The sequence below is a fragment of the Haliotis asinina genome, chromosome 7 (assembly GCF_037392515.1).
Source record: "Haliotis asinina isolate JCU_RB_2024 chromosome 7, JCU_Hal_asi_v2, whole genome shotgun sequence".
Taxonomy (NCBI): domain Eukaryota; kingdom Metazoa; phylum Mollusca; class Gastropoda; order Lepetellida; family Haliotidae; genus Haliotis; species Haliotis asinina.
In genome coordinates, this window is record NC_090286.1 from 62,488,661 (window position 1) to 62,512,567 (window position 23,907).

Genomic DNA, 23,907 nt, shown 5'->3' on the forward strand with positions numbered 1-23,907 from the left:
AACGCGGACACTTTATATTGAATACAAGACGCTATCCACAGCCGGTGTGGCCTCGCTTGTAGTGACGTGATTGCGGTCTTTGTCCTGGTTGCACTTCCACCCAGACATTGGCGGCCATGCTTTGCCACTCGACCCGATTTTTGTAGATAATTATAGCTGACTGGAGAAAATGGAAATTGAAACGCTGATCCCCTTTAGTGAACTATGGCCACAAAACCAACTCAACGTCAAACAAACGTTATATATCCAGTCCAGTTTGTCCTTCAGAGTTGTTGCCAGAAGTGACAGGACATAAGAAGCTGATTGTTGCCCCCTTCGCCAGGCCATGAGGCACAGCGTTGACGCTGGCGACGTGGGCGAGATATTAGTAGATGGCGACAGCTTTTCCAATTTCGCTAGTTTTTCTTATACCCAGTGAGAGCTGTGTGACAGAATATTTGACTGGGTTTCTTCTGAGTGTTCTCGTTTGTTCTTCAAAAACGAAGAAGTCGTCTCGACGTTCTGTAGCTTCCCTTACCTTTTCACAAACAACATCTTATACATGCACTGTGGAGGGGGGCACCGCTTTGTGCTCTGGGGATAACAACGGACAGCTCTATACCCAAAGGGGTTCAGGGGATTATTGGTTGTGTTCAGCTGTGACATCAAATCTTCCAAACGCACACAAATAGTCTTGTCACTAGCGACAACATGTTTGGCTGCTAGAATACAATTGTCGTACTAACATGTACAAATGTAGATTTCAGCTCTCCCTGATAGACGACCATTCCTACCATTAAATACATTAAATTGCATAAAGTTGTCCTCAGCTGACATTTCGTTGCCTAATGTAACTTTGTTACATGTAGTTAATTATTTTGGTTTGACAATCACCTTCCATCACACAGTTGTAACTGCTTGTGTCTGACAGGTTCTATTTTGGATTGAAGATGAAAATCGTTAACATGCAATTTCACGTCATACACCGATCATTGTAAAGAGTGATTACTGTACAAACAACTGTGGTCATAAGGAAGTGCACTTTCTAAACATTTGGTATAATCATATCAACACCAAACAACATTAATTGAGTCTGATATATCTCCCACTTTTCAGTCGTACATTAAAATTTCAGTTCCCTACCTTTTCTCAAGAGTATAATTTGTCACGAAGGATACTTCTTGGGTTACCTGTGCACAGTACACCAGTAAGGGCAAGGCCTATTATGTGCTCCAGTTTATCCGCCAATGAAATTAGCACGTGCATCTGCAGTTGCACGAGCTGTACTACTGTAGGTCGCGTGTCATTGTTCGTTAATTGAACAGAATCTTCACTATCGCCGGTCATGGCCTCTGGGTTAAACACATGTGAAGTTAAAACAACTTTTCAGATTGTTAATCGAAGACTTCATCTAGTATTGTATCAATAATGGATCGCTGTGAAAGCTGGTTTGGTAAAGAAGCTATCCGAAGCAGCACCCATGAGCAAGGCAACTTCAAGGACCGTTTCATCCCTTATCGGCCGGAACTCAATGTGGAAAGCGCACATATGCAGCTTTTTTCCCGTAGCCCAAATGAGAAGAGTTTGCAGGGTGGGGTCGAATCTCCAGGGGTTAAGGAATACAGTCGGCGCTTGTCCGTGGTTCTAAATGAACAACAGGGAATACTACCCACCCACGGATGTGGATCAACATGCAACTCGCCGTCGCGACCCACCACCACAAGACGTAAGTACTGACCACAGATTGGTCCCGTGGTTGGCGAAGGGCAGAGTTGGGGCTAATGTGTCTGTACAGGTGTGCCACTAACGTGAGTCTCTTCTTTTACATTCTGACATTTTCTGGTTGATCGGATATGCTACAAGTAAATGTTTAACACAATTATGACTAACTTATTTTGTTGCCCCATTAATAGTTTCCAAACAAATACACGATTGCTAAAAGCCACAGCACAAATCGCTCGCTTTCCAAAAGTTGGCGTAACAAGCCATGACGTATATCCCGGACATGTAGTATGTACGATTGCTTGTTTGTGTGTACCTGTATAGAAACAAGAAGGGAAAATCGTGCGATAATAAGCTATATACCCTTGCAATCGGAGAATATCTGGTACGACCGTCATGACTGCTACCTACATTCCTCAATGTTATCTGTTTTGTCCTAGTTGTTTTCATTTGGTGTAATTATTTTTTCATTTTGTTTTGAGGGAAAGAGCTTTTATCACCACACGGTCAATACATAATCCCGCAAATACGCTTGCTTTACCCTCGTGACATGTTTCCGAACTGATTTGGGGGGCAATGTTCTTTGAGTGTGGAGGCGGCGGGATAGCCTAGTGGTCAAAGCGTTGACTCGTCACTGGGTAGACCCGGGTTCGATTCCCTACATGGGTACGGTGCATGAAGTCCATTTCCGGTGTTCCCCGCCGTGGTGTTGCTGGAATAGCCATACGCACTCACTCCTTGGGTGTGATAGTCTGTTTAAACGCCAGGTCCTTGGTTAGAGCGTGGCAAATTCACATTCGTACAATTGAGTGCTTTTCTGTATTACCCTGTTTATACAAAACTGTGACGTAAAAAATCTTACTTGTCTGTTTCGATAGCTTTTTTACAATAAGCAAATACTACAAAATGTGTTACCCGTGAAGGTCCCGGGGTAGAATAGGCCTTCAGCAACCCATGCTTGCCATAAAAGGCGACTCAGCTTGTCGTAAGAGGCGACTAACGGGATCGGGTGGTCAGACTCGCTGACTTGGTTGACACATGTCATCGGTTCCCAATTGCGCAGATCGATGCTCATGTTGTTGATCACTGGATTGTCTGGTCCAGACTCGATTATTTACAGACCGCCGCCATATAGCTGTAATATTGCTGAGTGCGGCGTAAAACTAAACTCACTCACTCACTCACAAAATGTGTATTCACGAAAGTGGTGTTATTCCTACATGCTAGTACAAAGGGCGAGTGTGTTGCAATGCATCGCGAAATAGAACGTTTAATGTGGAATGTGTTCAAGTCAGTAGGAAGATTGAAGTTTTTACAAGGCACACACGTCTGATTGATTAACTGGCACAGCAGTTTGAAGGGAAATACCCACACTGCAACGGTGGTAACGACTACAGACATCCATTCCTCAGTCATTTTTTCATGCCATGCCTTCACAGCTGAAAGATCCGAGGATGCTAACTGACACTACTGACGGAGAAAGCAGATTAAGAAGCCATGTTTGTGAACTTTCGGAGCTCTTTTCGTGATTGATGATGGGATAAAAGGAGTGTTTCTTTCAATAAGCAACTGTCTGTTTTAATTGGACACTGAATTTGAAATTAAGGAAGTAAAATGACTAAGTTTTAAAGGATAGCAGTTCCCATGATGGCAAAGATCACTTTATCTATTTAGCCTCTTTAACGCCCTTTCAGGAGGCACGAGTAATCCAAGTTTCGTCCCTTAGCGTGCAACAATGTGAAGACTTGCACTGCTGAGGCGCCACGTAAAGATATGAGCTTTGTTACAATTCCCAGAAAACGTAAAACTATTATTTTGTAAGTCGGGAATACACCCGTGCGTTTAAGCTACGCCAATTTGTTGAACGTCTCAGACCTCCATCAGATCGTATTTTTCTCCTTGAAGCGGGGCGCTCGGTTAACTCTGTGGTTAAACGTTCGTTCTACACGCCATGAAGCCCATTTTTGCTGTTCCAGCCCTGATGTTGCTTGAATGAAGGTAAAAGCGGCGTAAAACCCAACTCACTCACTCCTCTTTGAAACACACTGTTATATTCAATCAATCAGTCTTTATTCACTGCTTAAAAAGCTATGGGCTCGAGGTACATTTATAGTTGACATGATTAGGTAGAAGCCATTTACAAATTCTTTTCTGTAACAATCTCTTTTTTATACTCACAGCGAAGTAGATGTACATTGCCTTATTCTGTAATAATGTTTTGGTAGTATCTATGTTACAAATGAAATGTATTTTCACACACGTGGATGCTTATGAAAGAATGGCTGTATTTCGTACTCAGAGTCGTATAAACAGGACACTTTAGAAGGAAATAAAGTTCATCCTCAGCAGTATTCATATTACGTAATTGACATATTCTGGTTTCTCTTTGTATGCCTGCATTCCTGTCCGTTTCAATATATAATTCATGAGAAGAGCAGTTCTGTATTATAACAGACATGTTGTAGAAAGCGGAGCTCAGACAAGCACCATATAGCTTCTCGTAGAACCGAGATATAAGTATTATATCCAATCATCAGCACTCATACTTATTCTAGTCAAGCATGGGGTGTCAGAGAAAAGGCGTTATAGCGAGGTTTCCTTAAGAAGGTGGGGCGATGTCTGACTTCCGTTACCACCATGGACACTTTACGGGTGTGCCCCACCCCGATAATGATGGAATATTGTCAACAGCAAACCTTTCCCCCTAGGACTCTGTCCTAATCGCTCTTTGTATCTCTACATGTTTAAACATATGTGGATTTGGTTCAGGGCCCACTTGCACATATTGATCCTTAAGCCTGTGTTGGGGAATGGGGATCAATGTAGCGCTAAGATCGCTTTGTGCAAGTGGGCCCAGGTTCTTTGGATGTGCCGGGGTGGGCCGCTATTTCATGTAAACTTTATCTTTCGATTTTTGAAATAATGCGACATTTTCATCTTTTCCGTATATTAATTGTCGACTTGTGTGGTTCTCGTGAAGGTTTGGTAAAACTACTTATAATATCTTTCATGCACAAACAGCGAGGAACACGGGAAACTTACGTGGTGTTTTGCGATTTGTCATTTGAATTATCTATACGGGGTGTCCCTGAAGCCGGTTGGGTGTTGAACAAATCTAGTAAATGACTTTCATTACGGCCTACTCATCTGTCATACAGGTCTGTAAGGAGGCTTCGAGATGACATTTATTTCGAAAAAATCGTGCCTCCAGGCCCCGCGGGAATCGGTATGGCAACAAATCACAGTTATCTCCCATTGTACGTTTACCTCCATTTTGCTGTCTTTTGTTCAGCCTTATCCGTCAAGTTTAAACAGAACGATTGTGCTTCACCGTCTATTAGTGGAATGTATTTTGCTGACAGTTTGCTATTACAGTATTACTATATCCGTGGAAAACATTTCTACAATATTTACATTTATAGTGAGTGAGTGAGTTTAGTTTTACGCCGCACTCAGTAATATTGCAGCTATTGGCGACCGTCTGTAAATAATCGAGTCTGGACCAGACAATCCAGTGATCAACATCATGAGCATCGATCTGCGCAATTGGGAACCGATGACATGTGTCAACCAAGTCAGCGAACCTGAGAACCCGATTTTGTTAGTCGCCTCTTACGACAAACATAGCCTTTTATGGCAAGCACGGGTTGCTGAAGGCCTATTCTACCCCGGGACCTTCACGGGTCTTACATTTAAAGACGTAATTGCAGCCTGAAGTGAGTAATACTAAAATGCAATGTGAAAGCTAGACATTTCTCCATATATATCACTACGTGTGATACCCTGTTATAACAAAGCAATTTCAAAGACTGGTCAGTCCGTCAAGTCACAAAATGACAGTCTCCTAACTTGCTAGAAACACCTATCAGTACCGGAAAAAATGAAGACCTGGTCAATGGTGTGTTACTATACTGCACAAAAATAGTTAGGGATAATTTACATTTCCGAAATTATGAAGAATGCTGTATTTATTCATACTGATAAAATATCAATCATAAATATACCAATATCCCTACTTATTTTGTCCAGTATAAATATTTTGATAAACTGAATGTGTAGTAAAATTACACAGGTTAATCAGCTGCTCTAGCACCTGTAATTAGTAAAGGGAACAGAACGATAACTGGCATAACAGGAAAGAATTTAAAATTTGATCCCGTTTGAACAGGTATGTCATCCTAAGCTGCTTGAAAAAATTGTAAAGACATGATGAATACGGTTGTAAATAACGTATTGTCTGGGTTTAAAATCGGTGTGATGTTTATCAGATGATATTGAAGGATGTCCACCGAGTTAAGTACGAACATTTCAATTGGAAGGAGGGATTGAGTCAGCGTAGGATGTAGTTTGGATGTAGTCCTCAGGGGGTCATATCACCATTCATACATGCCAGACAAAACGCACCCAACGCCCATATTTTGATATTTCTGTTCATTGCAGACAGGGTTCGCAACATCTCTTAGTAAGTGAAGTTGTATTCAAATCCATACATTGTTTGTGACGTCTTAAATAGCTACCGCCTCCATACCGCCTCATCGAGCCAGATAGTGTGGAGTATCAGGTTTTGAGTTAGTGTCAACCTCTGTGGTATATTTATCTGGTAATTATGTAGACAGTTGGTGTTTGTTTAAATCTGAAAAAGGAAACTTCTGTCAAAAGTTCACCCTACGTGGTTTATTCTTTAGCTTTCAATAAGCCCTTTATGAATTGTAAAAACGATTTATTGTTCAAATGTTTGGGACCAGGGATTCAGTGCTGTGATATTTGAAAAGACGCCAACATAATAAGGTGAAGGGCTACAAAGCTGTGTGCAAGGATAAGGAAATAGGGACGCAATAACATTTGCAATTTCAGTCCTGTTTAACAAATGCTTTCAGCTCCGACGCCTATGAATTCGAAACCTGAAAGAGTAATATGTAGTTTTAAAGCAGTTGGTACTACTATTTAAAAATCATGTTCAGTCCTTGCATTCTAGTCAAATAATATACCATTACACTTTGTTATGAAGCAAGATCGACGCCTTCACGTATACACGATAGGCTGCTGTGTTGACTGGTTGGTTGGTTGGTTGGTTGCCCTGCTACACAGATGATGGCAGTCGTCATCTTCCTTTCAGTCATTGGTTTGCTAGGTCCAGACTCGATGGTTGGAGTGGATAGAAGAGTGTTCGACTAGGAGTCTGCATCTGTTAGTACTACAACATCTGTTGACCCTTGAAGGTCCCAGGGTAGAATAGGCCATCAGCAACCCATGCTTGCCATAAAAGGCGACTATGCTTGTCGTAAGATTCGACTATGCTTGTCATAAGAGGCGACTAATGGGTTCGGGTGGTCAGACTCGCTGACTTGGTTGATACATGTCATCGGTTCCCAATTGCGCAGATCGATTCTCATGTTGTTGATCACTGGAGTGTCTGGTCCAGACTCGATTATTTACAGACAGCCATATAGCTGGAATACCACTCATTCACTACAACATCTGTTTGTACTACAGTATTTGTTTGTATTACAGCATTTGTTTGTACTACAGAATCCTGTTAGTATTAGAGCATAATACAGTTATAAGCCAGCATTAGTCTGGAATAGAACGAGCAGCCATACATTTACGTCACCACATCCTCTACGAACCATTAAAATCCATTTCACCTGGTCTCTCCCATATATCTGGCCTGCAATAAACAAATATATTAGCCTTGCTTTTATACTACATATATTGAAAACATCCACCATATTTCTGATTATTAACAATTAGGTACCTCTTGATACTCCAGGGACAGATGTTTTGCAACTACCTTTCTAGCGAGAAAGTCCTAGATCTGATAAAGGGCTGGTCGTTCCTAACTACCAGACAATACTGGACCATATTCAGAGTTGCAGAAGTCGTGAGGACAGTGGTTCAAAGACGAGCTTATGTGGTTTATATGTATAGTTCTTGCATTTAGTTCAGATTGGGTGATTTTCTTCCGGCAGAATAGCAGACTCCTGGAGTTAATCAAAGTCCAGTTGCGGTATTTGCAATGTAGGTTAACTCTGCCCAGTTGCTAGAGAGATGTGTCCCGTGTGGTGACAAGGGGACCACTACACCTCATTAACAAACATGATGTTTCTTAAAACAGTAACTGACATTCGTAAATATATGTATGTACTCCAACTGCAGAGTTCTCATAATAATGACAGAATATGTATAATTACAAATTACTTCCACATAAGACAAAGGCATCCGTTTTGGTTTGTTTAATGACATGTTTTTTCCAAGGGTCCTCTACCCCTTGGTTGATGGATCTGGGAGACGAGGTGTTCAGCTCCCCTTCGCCACGGGCTGCCAAGAGACACGTGTCCACGGCCCCGGACAGAGTGTTAGACATGCCAGGACTCAGAGATGATTTTTGTAAGTTTAGCTTTTTTTGTTTAATGCAACCTGTATCCAATTCAGTTGTTTTCCCATTATTGTGTGCCTCTGAGACCCGCGCTAATGAGTTTACATTGTACACGAGCTGTACCGTTAGCTTACATGTCAGTGAACTGCTTTATTGGAATGCAAATTTAATACACATTTTAATTTCATGGTCAGATTGTAACGTATTAGACTGGGGCCCCAACGGCTGCATCGCTGTGGCTCTGGGGGCTAACACCTACGTGTGGAACGTCAAGAATGAGGAGTGCAAACGATTACGCCTGCATCTGCCCGAATTGGACGACTTCTATGTATCGTCCGTGGCGTGGAGCAAGGTGGGAGAGACGCTGGCTATAGGAACATGTCAGGGGGACATACTGGTGGGTACACTCCACTTTATCCCACATCTGTCTGTACCGTCCTAGTGGGGACCCCATGGTGGACCTGATCCCCAACAAACCATGTAATAGGTTACAAACTAACCAGATCACGTGCCTGTCTTCGTCCTGGGACGGCTGTCATCGTTGCTCACAATATCGATCTCTGGATTGTTAGGCCCAGACTTAAATACAGGTCATCTATATATAACTAGGGCATTGAATGATGAATCGTTAACGAAACACGTGGGGACACATGGACACAGTGTAAATGTCTGGACGTTTGCCCCTGAACTACTACTGCTCATGTAAGAGCTGTTTCCACAGTTGTCAGCTCGTATTTATGGGATGAGAGGGTAAGGAGTAGGGGTTGACCAGGTTCACCATGCTAGTAAGGTCCATACAAATGGGGGGTCGTCTGGTAACAATGGAAGCATTGCTACTTCTGTGATCTATTTCTAAGACGCAGCTTATTTCCTCAATTTTAAAATATTATAATGCATTTATCGTTTATTCAGTTATCCACTGAAATCAAATTTCCAATCCTGCATATTCCTTTTTTTCATTTTAGCGAAATGTGTGAACTGAAATTTTCATTCCCTATAATACTTTCCATGCTGGTGCGTCCATGTGTATCGATTTATAATACCAACAGCGGTAACTATCTCACTGTATTCCTTCAGATGGGGAATATGTAAAACCGTGGACTCGCGCCATAATGAGCGTGGAAGCTGGCAGAAGTTCTGTATTTTCAGTAAGGTATCCAATCCACTCAAGACATGGAGAAAACCTGTCGATCAGGTTGAAAAGAGCCTGGAAACGGCATCTTGGCGTAGGAGTCGCCAGCCTCTAGGACTGTATCGTTAAAGGACTTAAAATAACATTCTGCCGCCGACCGCATGACATTTTACAGGCTCTTCAATCATCGCTGCCACTGACACAGACTGACTATGACATCACGACCTGATGATTGTGGATCGTTTTATTGGGAATATTTATTCTGCTGAATCCAAATGCACAAATCACCGCTTTTTCGACATGATTCAAATACATTCAAATGCTTGCTTGGGAAATTTACGAAAATGTTAGAGTTCAAACAGTTAGTACTTTCTAATTTATCATTAGTCATGCTAAAGTTCATCTTGTCCCATATTGTGCATCAAGTACATGAAAAGATTACTTCGGGCATGCTCAACGACGGATCAACCATGCACATAAAGTATTTTCTTGTCTCAGTAATATGATCACTCATGTGTATGTTGTCGAATTTCCTCCAAATTAGGTAGTCAAAATATGTTCAGTTTGGAAGAAGACTCGGTTATCAATGGGTAGCTTATAGTTTTTGTTTGTCAACTTCATCAATATCATGCCAATTCTAATCAAAGTTTTTATTTAAATACTTGCTTGTCTTTTACTTTAGGGTTGTGTTATCCTTTAAGAGATGAATCCATATATTTCTTTGTTTCTTTGGTTTGGGGTCTCACTCAAACGACCACCTCTGACCAGCTTCGCCATGTGTTTTGCAGCTATGGGATGCTACAAGTATGAAAGTTGTCAAGAATTTCCGGACACGTGACCACTGCCACGTGGGAAGTATTTCCTGGTCTAAAGATAAATTGATGAGGTGAACATAAAACCCACTCGTTCAAATGAATCACACTTACTTAACAGTACCTTGTGACCGTAGTACCTCGGGCTCAACAGTACCTTGTGATCGTAGTACCTCGGGCTCAACAGTACCTTGTGCCCGTAGTACCTCGGGCTCAACAGTACCTTGTGATCCACTGTATCACATATACTCATGTCTACTACCTGCATTCCACTGTGCCTCATTTACGTGGTGTGAAGTTCATTTCTGGTGTGCCAACCGTGATATTGCTGGAATACTGCTAAACCAGCGTAAAACCACAATCACTCTCTCAGTAAACTCGGTGCGCCAAGTGGAAGCAAGAGTTGTATACTCCCAAGGGAGTTGAGATTGAAATAACATGTGCTGTTGAGATTGACATCTAGTGATCGAGGGGAAAATACCAGCGCTTTCAGCATGCAATAGTGCGTGGATATGTGCGCTATATAAATATCCTATATCTATCTATCTATCTATCCATACTCTCTGGACATAGCTGATTATCTGTTGCTGGAATATTGCTTTCTTGCTTTGTGTATGTCGTTTTTACAATAACACTAACTGCTTCGCCTTGTCCTTTACATTACACTATATACAAACCACCCGTGAAGGTCCCGGGGTAGAATAGGCCGTCAACAACCCATGCTTGCTATGAAAGGCGACTATGCTTGTCGTAAGAGGCGACTAACAGGATCGGATGATCAGGCTCGCTGACTTGGTTGATACATGTCATCGGTTCCCAGTTGCGCAGATCGATGCTGATGTTGTTGATCACTGGATTGTCTGGTCCAGACTCGATTATTTACAGACCGCCGCCATATAGCTGGAATGTTGCTGAGTGAAGGGTAAAACTAAACTCACTATATACAAGCGGGTTCGAACACTCAGATCCGCTGACTCGGGTGACACGTCATCGTATCGTAGTTACCTATGTTGATGCTGATGACGTTGCTCATGCAGTATTTACAGACCACCGCCATATTTCTTGAATATTGGCGAGTGCAACGTAAAACAACAAATCAACCAGGCAAACTTGACAAACATGTCTGTTCACATTGAATTGGTCGAATCTGCTCAGTAAAGGCATTTCTGAAGTCTGCAGGTTCAAACCCCTTGGTAAGAAAAGATATTTTTACATATTATAAAAATGTATTTTCAGTGGATCGCGCAAGGGCAGAATTTCAATTTACGACCCACGTGATCCTGTCGTGTGTACGAGCTTAAGCGGCCACAAACGTGACGTCACGAACTTGAAATTGTCCACAGATGAAGAATTCCTGGCCAGCGGTGGGGATGATGGGATTGTCAACATTTGGAGCATGCGCAACAACTCGGTTTACAGACGGATTGAGTCGCACAAGGCATGCGCGAAGGTAAGTCATGCACCGAATTGGAGAAATATTGTCAGCTTACAGACAGTCCCCATTCCGCTGTAGATAGAGCGTCTGTCCGGAGAGCGGAACATCGGTCATGCATGAAGAGTTACAGTACATGTTGTAACCTTGCCTGGTGCTCGGCATTGAAGATAGAATTGTTACATGTCCCCACACCAAAAACCAGTGTACCGGAGAACCCATTTTCAACTGCAGAATGGTACCAACGTTTAACCATCTCATCGTAGGGTAAATCAAGTAAGGCTTAATGACTTGTAACAGAGCCATTTATTTATTCTACGGATTTTCATCTCAGATTATGTGCAATCTGCTTTAGCACCTAAATATAGGAATAGCTTCCTAATAAGGATAGTGCTATAAATATTGTGTTTTCAGGAGAAATCTCTCATCCGGCAGCTCTTTACAAGGACCTGTACACTATGGGGGCGTAGTGGCAGATAAAGCGATTATGTCAGTGATCAAAGAGCCATTTTAAAACTAACTTATATTGCCGTGTGATCTGCCCATAAAACGTACCTGTGTACGTGAGTACGTGGATGTCCATAGTAGCACTCGCTAGCAAATAATTATTCTGTCCCTGAAAATCCAAAATATGGCAACTTTATGAAAACGCACGTTCCTTACAAAGTGATTTGTTTTTATTGATATACAGACACTCAAATCGATAATGTAGTAAAATATTTTGTGATTGCTCATTGTGACGTTTAAATGGTATTTGACCAGACTGTCAACACTTTCCTCTGCGTGTGCCCTGTCTCCTGGGAGGTACGTATTGAAGCAAAGTAGTGACAACGGCTTACTTAGTCGGAACACTTGATGAATTTAACGCCATTAGTTTGACACCTTGTCAATCAACACGCTAACTAAGATTGCATATTCTTCAATGACAGCTTTTTACTGCCACAAGGAAGAGGAATGATTGAGACCTTCAGTGTAATTTAAACCCCATTATACCTCTGAATCTACAAAGAACAGTTCACTGTGTTCAGTCATGATACATAGCTTCTGCCTATGATGAACCCACGTGGTTGAGATCTACAAAAATATAGCGGTGCTGTGACTGCTCCTTGGCGTCTGTCGGTCATGCTGATATTGCCAAAAATGTTCAACTGTCGAAATATTTCAAACTACTGGTAAAAGAATGAAAGAGACTTCTGTCGTGTAACCAGATTATTTCCGGGTGTAGCCTTACATAAGAAGCGCGGGCAGAAATCCAGTCATGAATCAACATAATGAGCATACTTCGTATGATTAATTCCTATCATATTTAGAAACCCGTCTGAGTTTCTGAAGATAGTTCCCAAGTAGTCTTCAACTAGCAATTTTAATAACTTATACTGAGTGAATATATCTTTTGTGATGAAACGCTACTGACTTATATCTATTTCTTGAATAAGAAGAAGATTGACATTTACATTTAACATGCCCATCTGTCTGGTGTAATGATACTAGTATAAAGATGACTAGTATTAATGACGAAATAGTTCATGTTCTCTACGCACTAACAGTCCTCGCGTTTGGCACAACGAAACACGGCGTTATATGCACACCATAAGTAGTTGAGCACGATGGGGCACACACCATCGTATCCCACTTGTCATGGTCGATTCTCATGCTGTTGATCACTGGATTGTCTCATCCAGACTCGATTATTTACAGACCACCGCCACATAGTTGGAATATTACTGACGGCTTCAAACAAACACGCCAACCAATTATCTTTGAACTGTGTGACATTAGTTTCATCTCGATTGAACATATTGTGAGGGAACGTCCCCCCAAACTGGCTGCCTTTGAGTGTCCGATGTACTTGTACTGCGGCCTGGTATAAACGTTAGCCGTCACATTTCTCAACTGTCCCTCGGGAGGTAAGTGCTCAGACAAAGTAGTGACACTGGATTAAGCAGAAGGGCCATTTGAGGAATTAAATATTCACATGTTGACACCATGTCAATCATAGCGTGAAATAACATTTCATGTTCTTCGGTCAAGAATTTTAACTGCAACTAGAAAGGGAATTAATTATGATCGTCTTCATAACTTTCTGACCCCACAGACGGCTGCAACACCCAAACTTTAGCTGTCCCGATGATTATGAACTTAGTTTACAGAAAACTAACATTTATCAGTAAACCAGTTAATTTGAAATATATTGACTGGACTAATGTTAAGAACTGACATTGTTTACTAATACGGTAATAAATATTGTATGTGTTTATGTAAATATAATCTGAAAATAAAACCGGATTTGGAGTAAGAGAGCGTCGTAGTTGTTATGTTTATATACTTTATGCTTACAAATAGACAGGTCATCACAATCACAATGTCTTTGTGATGTTATACGTCTGTTCTAAATTTAGATAACAAATCAATGACATCATTCAGCCCCATCTAACCCATCACTAGTTTCCCCGTCAAACTGACCTGACCTGACCTGATATTTTGTTCGGTTAATGGGAACATAAATTCAAAGAGCATGAAATGACTTATTATCGTAAATACTTAGTCATTGCCAGCTTAAGTTGAAATTTCCTGTTTGATAGTAAAACTATAGTCCATTGGCTTGTCATGTGAATAGATGTGAACACAGATGAACTGTCCACTCGCGTGGACGCGTAAGACCAGTTTTCTGTGTCCTTGCGCTGAGAGCGAACCTCATCGTGTGATCGTCCCAATACCGTGTTGTACTCGTCCACCTGGCTGCCTTTGTTTACTACTGGTTGTAACAATGTCATGCGAAATCTTCCACTTTGCAGGTCGAAAGGTGAAGGGCGTGTACATACCACATGGAGTATAACGTTCAACCTCACAGTTCATGGCAGTGTAAACAGAAACAAAACTACTAAGGTTTTTTTCTAGAAGAAGCTCTACTTGTGACATTTCCGGTTGCAATCACAATTTTGAATTTTATTTTCATTTGCTGTAGCAGGCAGGCATCGAGTCTGCGGCTAATGATCCAACTGTTCCACTCATGAAAAGTAACCGTCAATAACTTTCACTTATTCTAAACTGCCATTATATTTAAAATATATTTAGTAAAACCCGGAGCTCAAGTAATTAGATATTGGGATATATAATTTGTGACAAATGTATTTGATAACTGCTAAAGAAATGGCAATTTGTCTTTGACTTCACATTTCCTTCATTAAGTTTATTCTCATCGGTCCGTCTCTTGTAGAGGGCGATCTTGCACTGGTCAATCTCAAGACTGATATTCCTCTAAAGCTTCACACTTGTATGGATAAAACGGCAAAGAAAACTTGTTTTGCCTCTTTGTTGCATAACCTTTGTTAAGATAGGCAGCGTCTCATTGCTCGACTCACCAATAAATATCTCGTTTCTCGATGTTACAGTCTATGATAATCCAATTTCTATTCCGCGAAATATTTACCGATCTATATTCCAGTGTAAGAATTTGGTTTCCATATAACCTTTCCCGTTTCTGTTAAATTAAAGTAGCGAGTATTTGGAGCTAAATGAACTAATCAGTAACCATAACCTGGCTTGTGTAACTGACATAAACCTAAATCACAATATCCTTTAAAAGGAAAGCGATTCGTTACCGCGCTCCAACATATCACATTAAAGTGTTAAAGTGCATGGTGATCTGTATCGAAACCGCCATTGTGTGGGTAACCGGAAGTAGTTTCCAACAAAGATGTCGGACATTGTTAGATTAAGTGGCGAGTTTTAAATCATTACAGTGCGACTTAAACATTGGTTGCCTATTCCGCCTGTATATCGTCCTCCTAGCTAAACCATTTAGTCTAAGTGCTTCATTAGCCTACATTACTGTAATAGGACATGACAAAACAATTTGAGGTCATACTTTTTGTTGACAGGCACTTGCGTGGTGTCCATGGCGACCAAGTGTGATTGCGAGCGGTGGCGGTTCAAACGATGGCCACATTCGTCTCTGGCACGTGCACACTGGAGAAAAACTGACGGAGGTGGATACGAAGTCTCAGGTGAGGTGTCACAGACGCCTACAACTTCATTTGAATCTCAGTTACATAAGTATGTTCACGCAAGAACAAAATCATACCTCTCAGACAGGCGTTGGTCCGTCTTGACATGCATGCAATGGTGTATATTGCAGCAGTGTTATATTCTCGGACAGTTGTTCTTTATCTGAACTATGTGGTGACAGTGTTATGAAGATGGTCAGTATTGGACAGTGAATCAGAAGGGGTGCGGTCTGAAAGACCAACACACGGAGATGTGTAGCACTTAACTGCATTTATGATAACATTGATGAAATGATTTTGGGGCATTTGAAATTTCACTTAGAGTGCAAACTTTATGAAATCTGTCAAAATGCTGAATTTAAGCATAGCTGAAGTATGTCATTGAGTGCAAGAATTTTGGATATCAAATCAAAGAACCTATTGTTTCTTCTAAAAGAAGCACACACCCGACAAAAACAACAACAACAAAAAAAACAAACAAAAAAACCCAAACCCCTAAAAACCCATAAACACAATCCCATCTCTAAGATATCTATAAAGATATCCGTGAACAATCATATCAGTAATACATTATGATTCAGTATATATTGAAACAATTAATACATACACACATGCGCATGGCCGATATCTTGAATTCGTTTAGATATTCCTTTAATAAAAATCACATGTCATCGGTTCCAAATTGCGCAGATCGATGCTCATGCTCTTGATCACTGGATTGTCTGGTCCAGCCAAGGTATTAAAAATGCGATAAAATAAATGCCAATAAATATCCCCAGTACTGATCAAACACTAGTCTGCCTATATGTAGATTTAATGACAAGGCTCAGTCTCCAAGACAGTAAATTATTATGTTATTTCAACTCGAGTATCGTGTAGAAATGATCTGTGTATGTAAGTGATTGTAAAATTGACTCACAGATATAATTATATCCCTAGCGCTAGCGGGGATAAATATAAGTCGGTAGAGGTGCCAGAGGAGGAGTGTCAGTTTAAGTGACGTATACAATCCGAATCTTTTCCTTGGATTGAGTGTGAATGAGTAATGATAAATGACAGAATGAGTGACTGAATGAATGGTTGAGTGAATCGAGGCGAGTGTATTAATAGGTATCATGTGACCTTTCTCAGCCAATCAGAACACAGGTTTGATGGCCTTCATACAAGGAGCACTGCATAGGTAATATCATTTCTAAAACAAGTGATTTCTAATTGTCCTTCTGTTGCCCTGTTTGTCTGAATACAATAAGGACACAATAGAAATAATCAGGACATCAAGACAATTTGTTATAATTAAACCTACAATATTTAACCGTCAGCGGCCATTAAAAGCGACTATGCTTGTCGAAAGAGACGACTAACGGGATCGGGTGGTCAGGCTCGCTGACTTGGTTGACACATGTCATCTGTTCATCTGTCCCCAATTGCGCTGATTCATGCTCATGTTGTTGATCACTGGATTGCCTGGTCCAGACTCCATTATTTACAGACCGCCGCCATATAGCTGGAACATTGCTGAATGTGGCGTAAAACCAAACCACTCACTCAGCGGCCCCCATCTTGGTTGGTGGTCGGTTCTATGACAAGTGAAATGTACCAAATATTCAGTTTCCTTTATCATTTGGTGTTGTCATCATGTGATGTAAAGTGTCCGAAATGATCGAACTTGATGGATAACTTCGATTTGTGGTAACATCTGATATGACAAGAATAAGGACAACGATATATTTAGACCAAGCGACCAGGTCGACATTTTGATAGACGTGAAATGTATGCTACGTCTATTGACAACTTGGTGACAATATAACGCAAATATGCCCTGTTTCCAGGAACTGATGTTGTCCTATGTGTCCTTTAATAATTCGGACACTAACAAAATTGCTAAGATATTTGGTAACAGCCACGGAGCAGGATTGTACACAAGAAATAGTCCCAGACAAACACTGTTACTATCACCCAGAGCACACAATGATTCCAGACAGAGAATAAATTGTAATTGTAGCAATGAGATACATGAAATGCATGAGCCGGTATAATAATAACAGCACAGACTGACATCAGTAGTAAAATCCTTCATGGAAGTAAATAGCGAAAAACAGTGATAATTAGGCTACGTCTGAAAAGTGCTGCTCCCGCGAACGTTCAGTGTTAGATAAATCATACCTGTCAAGAAGGGATATACCCCCTCATAGATGACACCAATAAGAACTTCAGAAAAAGGTAACTTTCTATGATGTTATATAATTTGCTTCAAGGTTGAAAATATGGATGCACATTTGCAGGTCGATCGTGATACAACGGAAGTAGGTGACGCTTATGATAGAAAATGCCTACATTGTTTTCAATACTTTTACTGCATTCATTTAGATTCTATTACAATATTGCTGGTGTAATGGTTAAAGCGGTATAAAATCATGCTCACTCACTCTCCATTCCAAAATGGCGGCAACCGGTAACAAGAGAGCTTTCAACTCTTTACTTGTTTTCGTCCAGCGCACAATTTGTCGTGAACCAGGCCGGAAGCGACAAGTTATTTCCATAGTTTGTTTGTCTTTAAATCCTGTTCTGATATCAGCGATTCTTTTCAAAACATTGATATTCTTTCTCACGTCCCTAATTAATTTCGAAATATCACTAATTTAATGGTAGTTTTATGTAATTTAATCTAATCGAGATCTAATCAGGTTATTTTAAAAACAATAGTAGTAATTTCGCCGAACATGTGAAAACGGCTTGCCATATACTTGTTTCAACATCTGACATAGCCAGACCGAAACAATTGATGTGTGTTCACATTGACAAGCAAAATATCTATCATATCATCTAAACGTGTCATGCACACTTTCAAGTTAATACGTTCACAGGCATTCGGAAAATGACGGATCTTATTACCCCGATCACAGTATTAAATTCTATCCCATGCTCGTAATTTTGTCCATTTAAAGCGCAAATTCCCGAAATGTGAGAGTTTAAGATCTGTTACTGACTAGCCATAGTTGTGTGCGCAGGTGTGCAGCCTCTTGTGGTCGTCTGTGTGTCACGAGCTGGTGTCCAGTCATGGGGTACCCAATGCCGACAAGAACAGCATACATCTCTGGCGGACTCGTCTGATGAAACTGGAGCAGACGACACGACTGCAGCAGCACAGCAGACGGCCGCTGCATCTGGCAATCAGCCCCGACGGTACTACACTAGGTGAGCTCGACTCATTGTAACTTTCGAACTCTGTAGGGCACCGATTATTGGTTCGGCTGTATGATGACGCAAACGGCCCTAAGCATAACTGAACTGTTAAACGGTCCCAATGACAACAATGGTGAAAGAACATGTCACAACGCCCGAATCCACACCTTCAGATGTCAAACTGGGGTAGACGCAAACCTTTATGTCTGAAGCATTCCTTGTGCACTCCTGTGTCTGTACATCTTATCTGCTCTATATTCTGTTCTATGTTACGTTTAGTATTGGAGTATTTGTTGAATGTTTCCATGCACTACACCTCAGCCATATGCGGTTCACGTTCGCATCTTGGACCGGTTTCAAACTGAAATCCGAAAAGACTAACCTTCCAGATACATGCTATTGACGGATCGTTGCAACAGTGATGATGTGGCTTAAAATAATATTTACTCCGTTCCGTGAGACACTCAGATACAAAGCGAACTGTAAGACTGCTCAATGTGGCGAGATAAGTAACTCGCTCACCATCAACCAACAGGTCTTTCAGCAAACATTGAGTCAGGCCCAGGTATATGGTCAGTTCGGCATACTGGATGAAGGTGTTTACTATCGAAATAGCGACAAATTGGAACAGACTGATGGCGCTCTGAACTGATGGACTGACTGGACTGATGGTTAACGAACACTTTGATTAATTGTAACCACAGAGGCGATTTTTCTAAAACATTGCATATCCGACCTTCAGCTCCCAAGCAATGACAAGAGCTTTTATCAATCACACGTTACATTAACGAGGACTGCGTGATTACCGCCACGCCCCCTCCTGGCGACTTCCGCTTCACTTAAGTAGGCTTTTACGAAATCGGTTAAGATGGACATATCACTGTCAATCACTATCAAATGGGGTGGAAAATTAATCCGACAAGCGATAGACACAAATACGGTAGTAAACAGATATACATTAAACTATTTTGTCTCCCAAATCAAACGAAATGTGTTGACTATCTGTCACCCTGTTATACACAACCTTGTCCGCAGATCTTATCCTCATACCGACATGGAAGCCTTGTTACATGGGTATATGAAGCACGCATGTCATCCAAGAGCGTGGGCATATTTAAGAGATATTTTAATACTGAATGTGATACCCCTACAGTTTAATGATTGGTGGTGACAGGGGAATGGGGTAGGGAGGGGTAGGGGTGTGGCGTGGGAGGGCAGGTTGGGGTTGTTTAATGCTCAAATGGTTGGCTTCGTAACGACGAAGACCTGCAGTATTTTCCACGTGATACATACTGCAATATGAGTGGGATATGGCGAAATGCACCATGAAATCGATCATGAATAACCGCGACACATATGGCAGTCACTCGTCTCTACATGTCTTGTTTACCTGAGTAGGAGAGCAAACACGAATCATGATCTCTCGAACATGCCCACAGTATCACTTGTCTGTAACCTTGTTGGCATGTCGGAACACAAATATCTCAGCCAGTAGGACCGCATCTTGGACAAACAAAATATAAGATTCGATTGACACCTAATATCTAGTTTGTATAGGAATCCGCTTATCCTTTCCTACTGCAAACATAATGGAATGGCTTTGACCTTTTTTGTTCCCGGCTTTAAAGACAAGTCACTTAGGTTGTGAACACCATGAAACCGGTGAGGTTGGCCGACCCAAGCCCTGGTGTTTCAGGCTGAAGTACTATGGTCATTGATCACGTTAAACATTCGTCTGATTGGGACTCGCTACAATAAAGATTTTCACCTACGACCGGAAGTCAGATGAACAGGAATGATAAAATCACCCAAGCTTTGTAAGCAATGGCTGGCTGGCTGGTGACGCTCGATATATTTTAACACATGCCTCTACTTACACGTGAAGGCTTATACACGCCTTCTGAAAACACAGCAGCCTCAGTTGCATTAAGGAAGGGTGAAGTCCGTTCAGACAGATAAATATTATTGGATACCCTTCATACAGCGGTAATTGTCAGGTAAATAGTGTCGACACATGTATATTGACTGTGCTGGAAGGTAGATGGATGTTGCCTTACAACACCAGGAACAAACATGGAAAACGTGCCTGTTGGGTTTTATTCAGTGGTCAGGTAATTTGTTATCACTGATCATTCGTTGGGTGAAATTATGTAAAGCAACGATTCATACCAACCCTTGTTACTGGATCACTGTCCTGTTACTCGCCGCGCGTTGCATGAGAACAGTTGCCATTTTAACAAATAGTAGAATATGTAAAATGATTTATTTTCATCGATTTTGTGATATAACATGTACCGTATTCAGGACCCGTGAAGGTCCCGGGGTAGAATAGGCCTTCAGCAACTCATGCTTGCCATAAAAGGCAACTATGCTTGTCGTAAAAGGCGACTAACGGGATTGGGTGGTCAGGCTTGCTGACTTGGTTGACACATGTCATCTGTTCCCAAATGCCCAGATCGATGCTCATGTTGTTGATCACTGGATTGTCTGGTCCAGACTCGATTATTTACAGACCGTCGCCATATAGCTGGAATATTGCTGAATGCGGCGTAAAACTAAACTCACTCACTTTACCGTATTCAGATTTATATCCCACGTAATTCCATCAATATTTTGTTTCTCAACAGCTGTATGGAAAGAAACACGCAGTTGATGCGTATAAATAACTTCCTACTTCGCCCATCAAAACATACGTGTGAACATCCGGTAGGTCGATAAGATTAAGCCTTTCAGGAGTACTTTCCTTTCTTGAAGTGCTGAATAAATTCATCTACAGTAAGAAAGGAAACGTGCTAAACACTTTAATATGATAATGAATTACAAAAACAAGTCATTAAACGGTGATTTAACCACTGCCCTTGCAGTGTTGTCTATTAAAAGGATGATTGGATCATTGTGATTGAAGTGATCATCCATTCTCAGGGAATCTTTGTGTGACAGTCTTTCCCGAAGGACAATTTGAACAAATACATTTTCATTTTCCGATTCCGTTTTTTCTCTTACTTGGATTATGAAAGAAAAACATGTTTTTTTGTGAACTGCGCACCCGGAGGTCTGTGGTATAGCTGCCAGGTGGCTTCCATCACAACGGCAGGTTGACCTCGAGCGTAACCACAATATATTGCACCCAAAAGGAGTCGGGGAGTTTTGGAGTGAAGGCAAGAAATTCTAGTATAATTCATTTTGTTATGTTCATTTACTTGTCTTTATTGACACTGCCACTGTCTGCCACTGTAGCCATTAGTGTAGGCGAGTCTGTATTTAACGTTGGATCGGCATTGTTTCCGCCAGGTAAGGACGTCCGCACAAGAAGCTACATGTTGTATTGTGAGACTGATCATATGACAGTACTTGTACTACATGTCCCCGTGATATGTACCGGGATAGAATAGGCCTTCAGAAACCCATGCTTGCCATAAAAGGCATCTATGCTTGTCGTAAGAGGCGACTAACGGGATTGGATGGTCAGGCTCGCTTAGTTGGTTGACACATGTCATCTGTTCCCAATTGCGCAGATCGATGCTCATGTTGTTGATCACTGGATTGTCTGGTCCAGACTCGATTATTTACAGATCACCGCCATATAGCTGGAATATTGCTGAGTGCGCCGTAAAACTAAACTCACTCACTTGTACTCCATGATGCATTGACAAGGGAGAGAATCAAGCATATCTAAAAAGTTTGTAAACTTGAAAGGCTTTACATGACGAACAGCCAAATTAGACCGAGCTATTTTGGCCCTATCCTCAGGTGACCTCGCAAGACTCTTATAAATAGTTATTGTGTCATTGACAATGACGATATATCTTGCACCCTCTTGCCCCATACAGAGCATGCACTATCTCATGGCAGATACTATACCAGTCTGTTGACAAGGGGGCAACTTTCACTATGATCACGAACAATGTTGTGTATTCGATAAACTATATTGTACTCGGAAACAGTTCCTTCGAAAATTCTTGAAATGTTTACCCATTTTACAGAGAACTGCATAATAATGGCTGCAGCAGTGAAACTGAATCAGGAAAGTGGACGAAAATTTCAATTGACATAAGACTTTCATTGAATTATAAAAGACGTGTGCAAACCCTGAAGGACCCGGAGATCAAGTTAAGAGTGTTGTCCCAATCTCTTATATTGAACAAGGCAATGCACCAGTAATTCTGGCTAACTCCTACAGACCACAAGTAGGAATCTACGTAATGCATTGTTGAAAAGTTTCCTTTTTGCGATACAGACCGAGATTCAAGTCTTTACATGATTACGATGTAGGGAGATGTTTCATTGAGACCATCGTAGCAGATCTGGAAAACCATGTACTCACTGACTTGCATGTATCTTTGGTTTCAGCGTCTCTTGGAGCAGACGAGAATCTGTGTCTGTGGAGGTGCTTCCCGTCTTCCACACCAAGGACTTCTTCAACCGATCACGATTCCCCACTCCAGCTCACAAAGTCCATCCGCTGAACAGGCAAACAATAGATCGACAAGCATTTGTAAACAGTGAAGATAATAAATACCCAAACATTCATGGCAGATGAAATGGCGTATGTCCGTTTAGTTTAATCTGATTCAGATGCGTCGCTTCAGATTTCATTGTCTTTTGATATATTATTTACCTTTCATTAAGAGAATCTTTTTCATTATAACTGTTTTGTTTGTTGTTATGTGGGAAGTGGTGGATGTAGTCTTCGTACACTACTTCCTGTACAACTGTTAACAGGGGATGGGGCCATGCAGAGTCAACACTGAACTTCGGATAAAGTGCTTTTCGTTTGGAAATAGTTTATTACCAACAGTCCAATACAAACAGAATGGAATTTTAATGGATTTTGAAATAATTATATCAGGTGCAAAATTGTTTAGTTTTGTTGTATCGGTAACTCTTTCCTGTTATTATTGACCAGGAACCCTAAGGGTGATGTCTGTTGTCAGAACGGAACAGTGTTTTGTAAACGAAATACCAAATTATCCTAGGTTCAATAAACATATGTAATGTTATTTGATACTGTTGTTTGTTACTGCCAGCCAACGTTGAACACCGCAAGTCTGATGATATTTTCAGATAGCCGTCGCACAGCTCGATAATTGCTCAGTACGCTTATACTCCCACCCACCACCACCACCACCACCACACATCCCCCAGATCAAAACAAACAACAACAAATTTACATGAAATTTAACTTTGCAACAAAGAGGCGTCGAAGAAGCCAATCGAGATTGATTGCTCTGTTGTGTCCACGTATAGTATTTCACTCGCTCGAC

General features: G+C 41.2%; 1 protein-coding gene across 1 annotated transcript; it reads left to right on the top strand.

Annotated features, from left to right (window-relative positions):
* The first annotated feature begins 1,213 nt into the window (after positions 1 to 1,213).
* Positions 1,214 to 23,643, top strand: LOC137290567 (cell division cycle protein 20 homolog). The gene is made up of 8 exons (XM_067821604.1): positions 1,214 to 1,705; positions 7,957 to 8,088; positions 8,272 to 8,474; positions 9,998 to 10,095; positions 11,258 to 11,471; positions 15,335 to 15,460; positions 18,469 to 18,655; positions 22,994 to 23,643. Exons 1-8 carry the CDS (start codon positions 1,408 to 1,410, stop codon positions 23,107 to 23,109), a joined length of 1,374 nt encoding a protein of 457 aa, XP_067677705.1. The 5' UTR covers positions 1,214 to 1,407; the 3' UTR covers positions 23,110 to 23,643.
* The last annotated feature ends 264 nt before the right edge of the window (positions 23,644 to 23,907 follow it).

Bases quoted from the DNA above. Each gene is read 5' to 3' on its own strand.
- LOC137290567 (XM_067821604.1), top strand. From the start codon at position 1,408: ATGGATCGCTGTGAAAGCTGGTTTGGTAAAGAAGCTATCCGAAGCAGC. The intron at 10,096-11,257 runs GTGAACATAAAA...ATGTATTTTCAG, and splicing joins TCTAAAGATAAATTGATGAG to TGGATCGCGCAAGGGCAGAA. The intron at 15,461-18,468 runs GTGAGGTGTCAC...TTGTGTGCGCAG, and splicing joins AGGTGGATACGAAGTCTCAG to GTGTGCAGCCTCTTGTGGTC.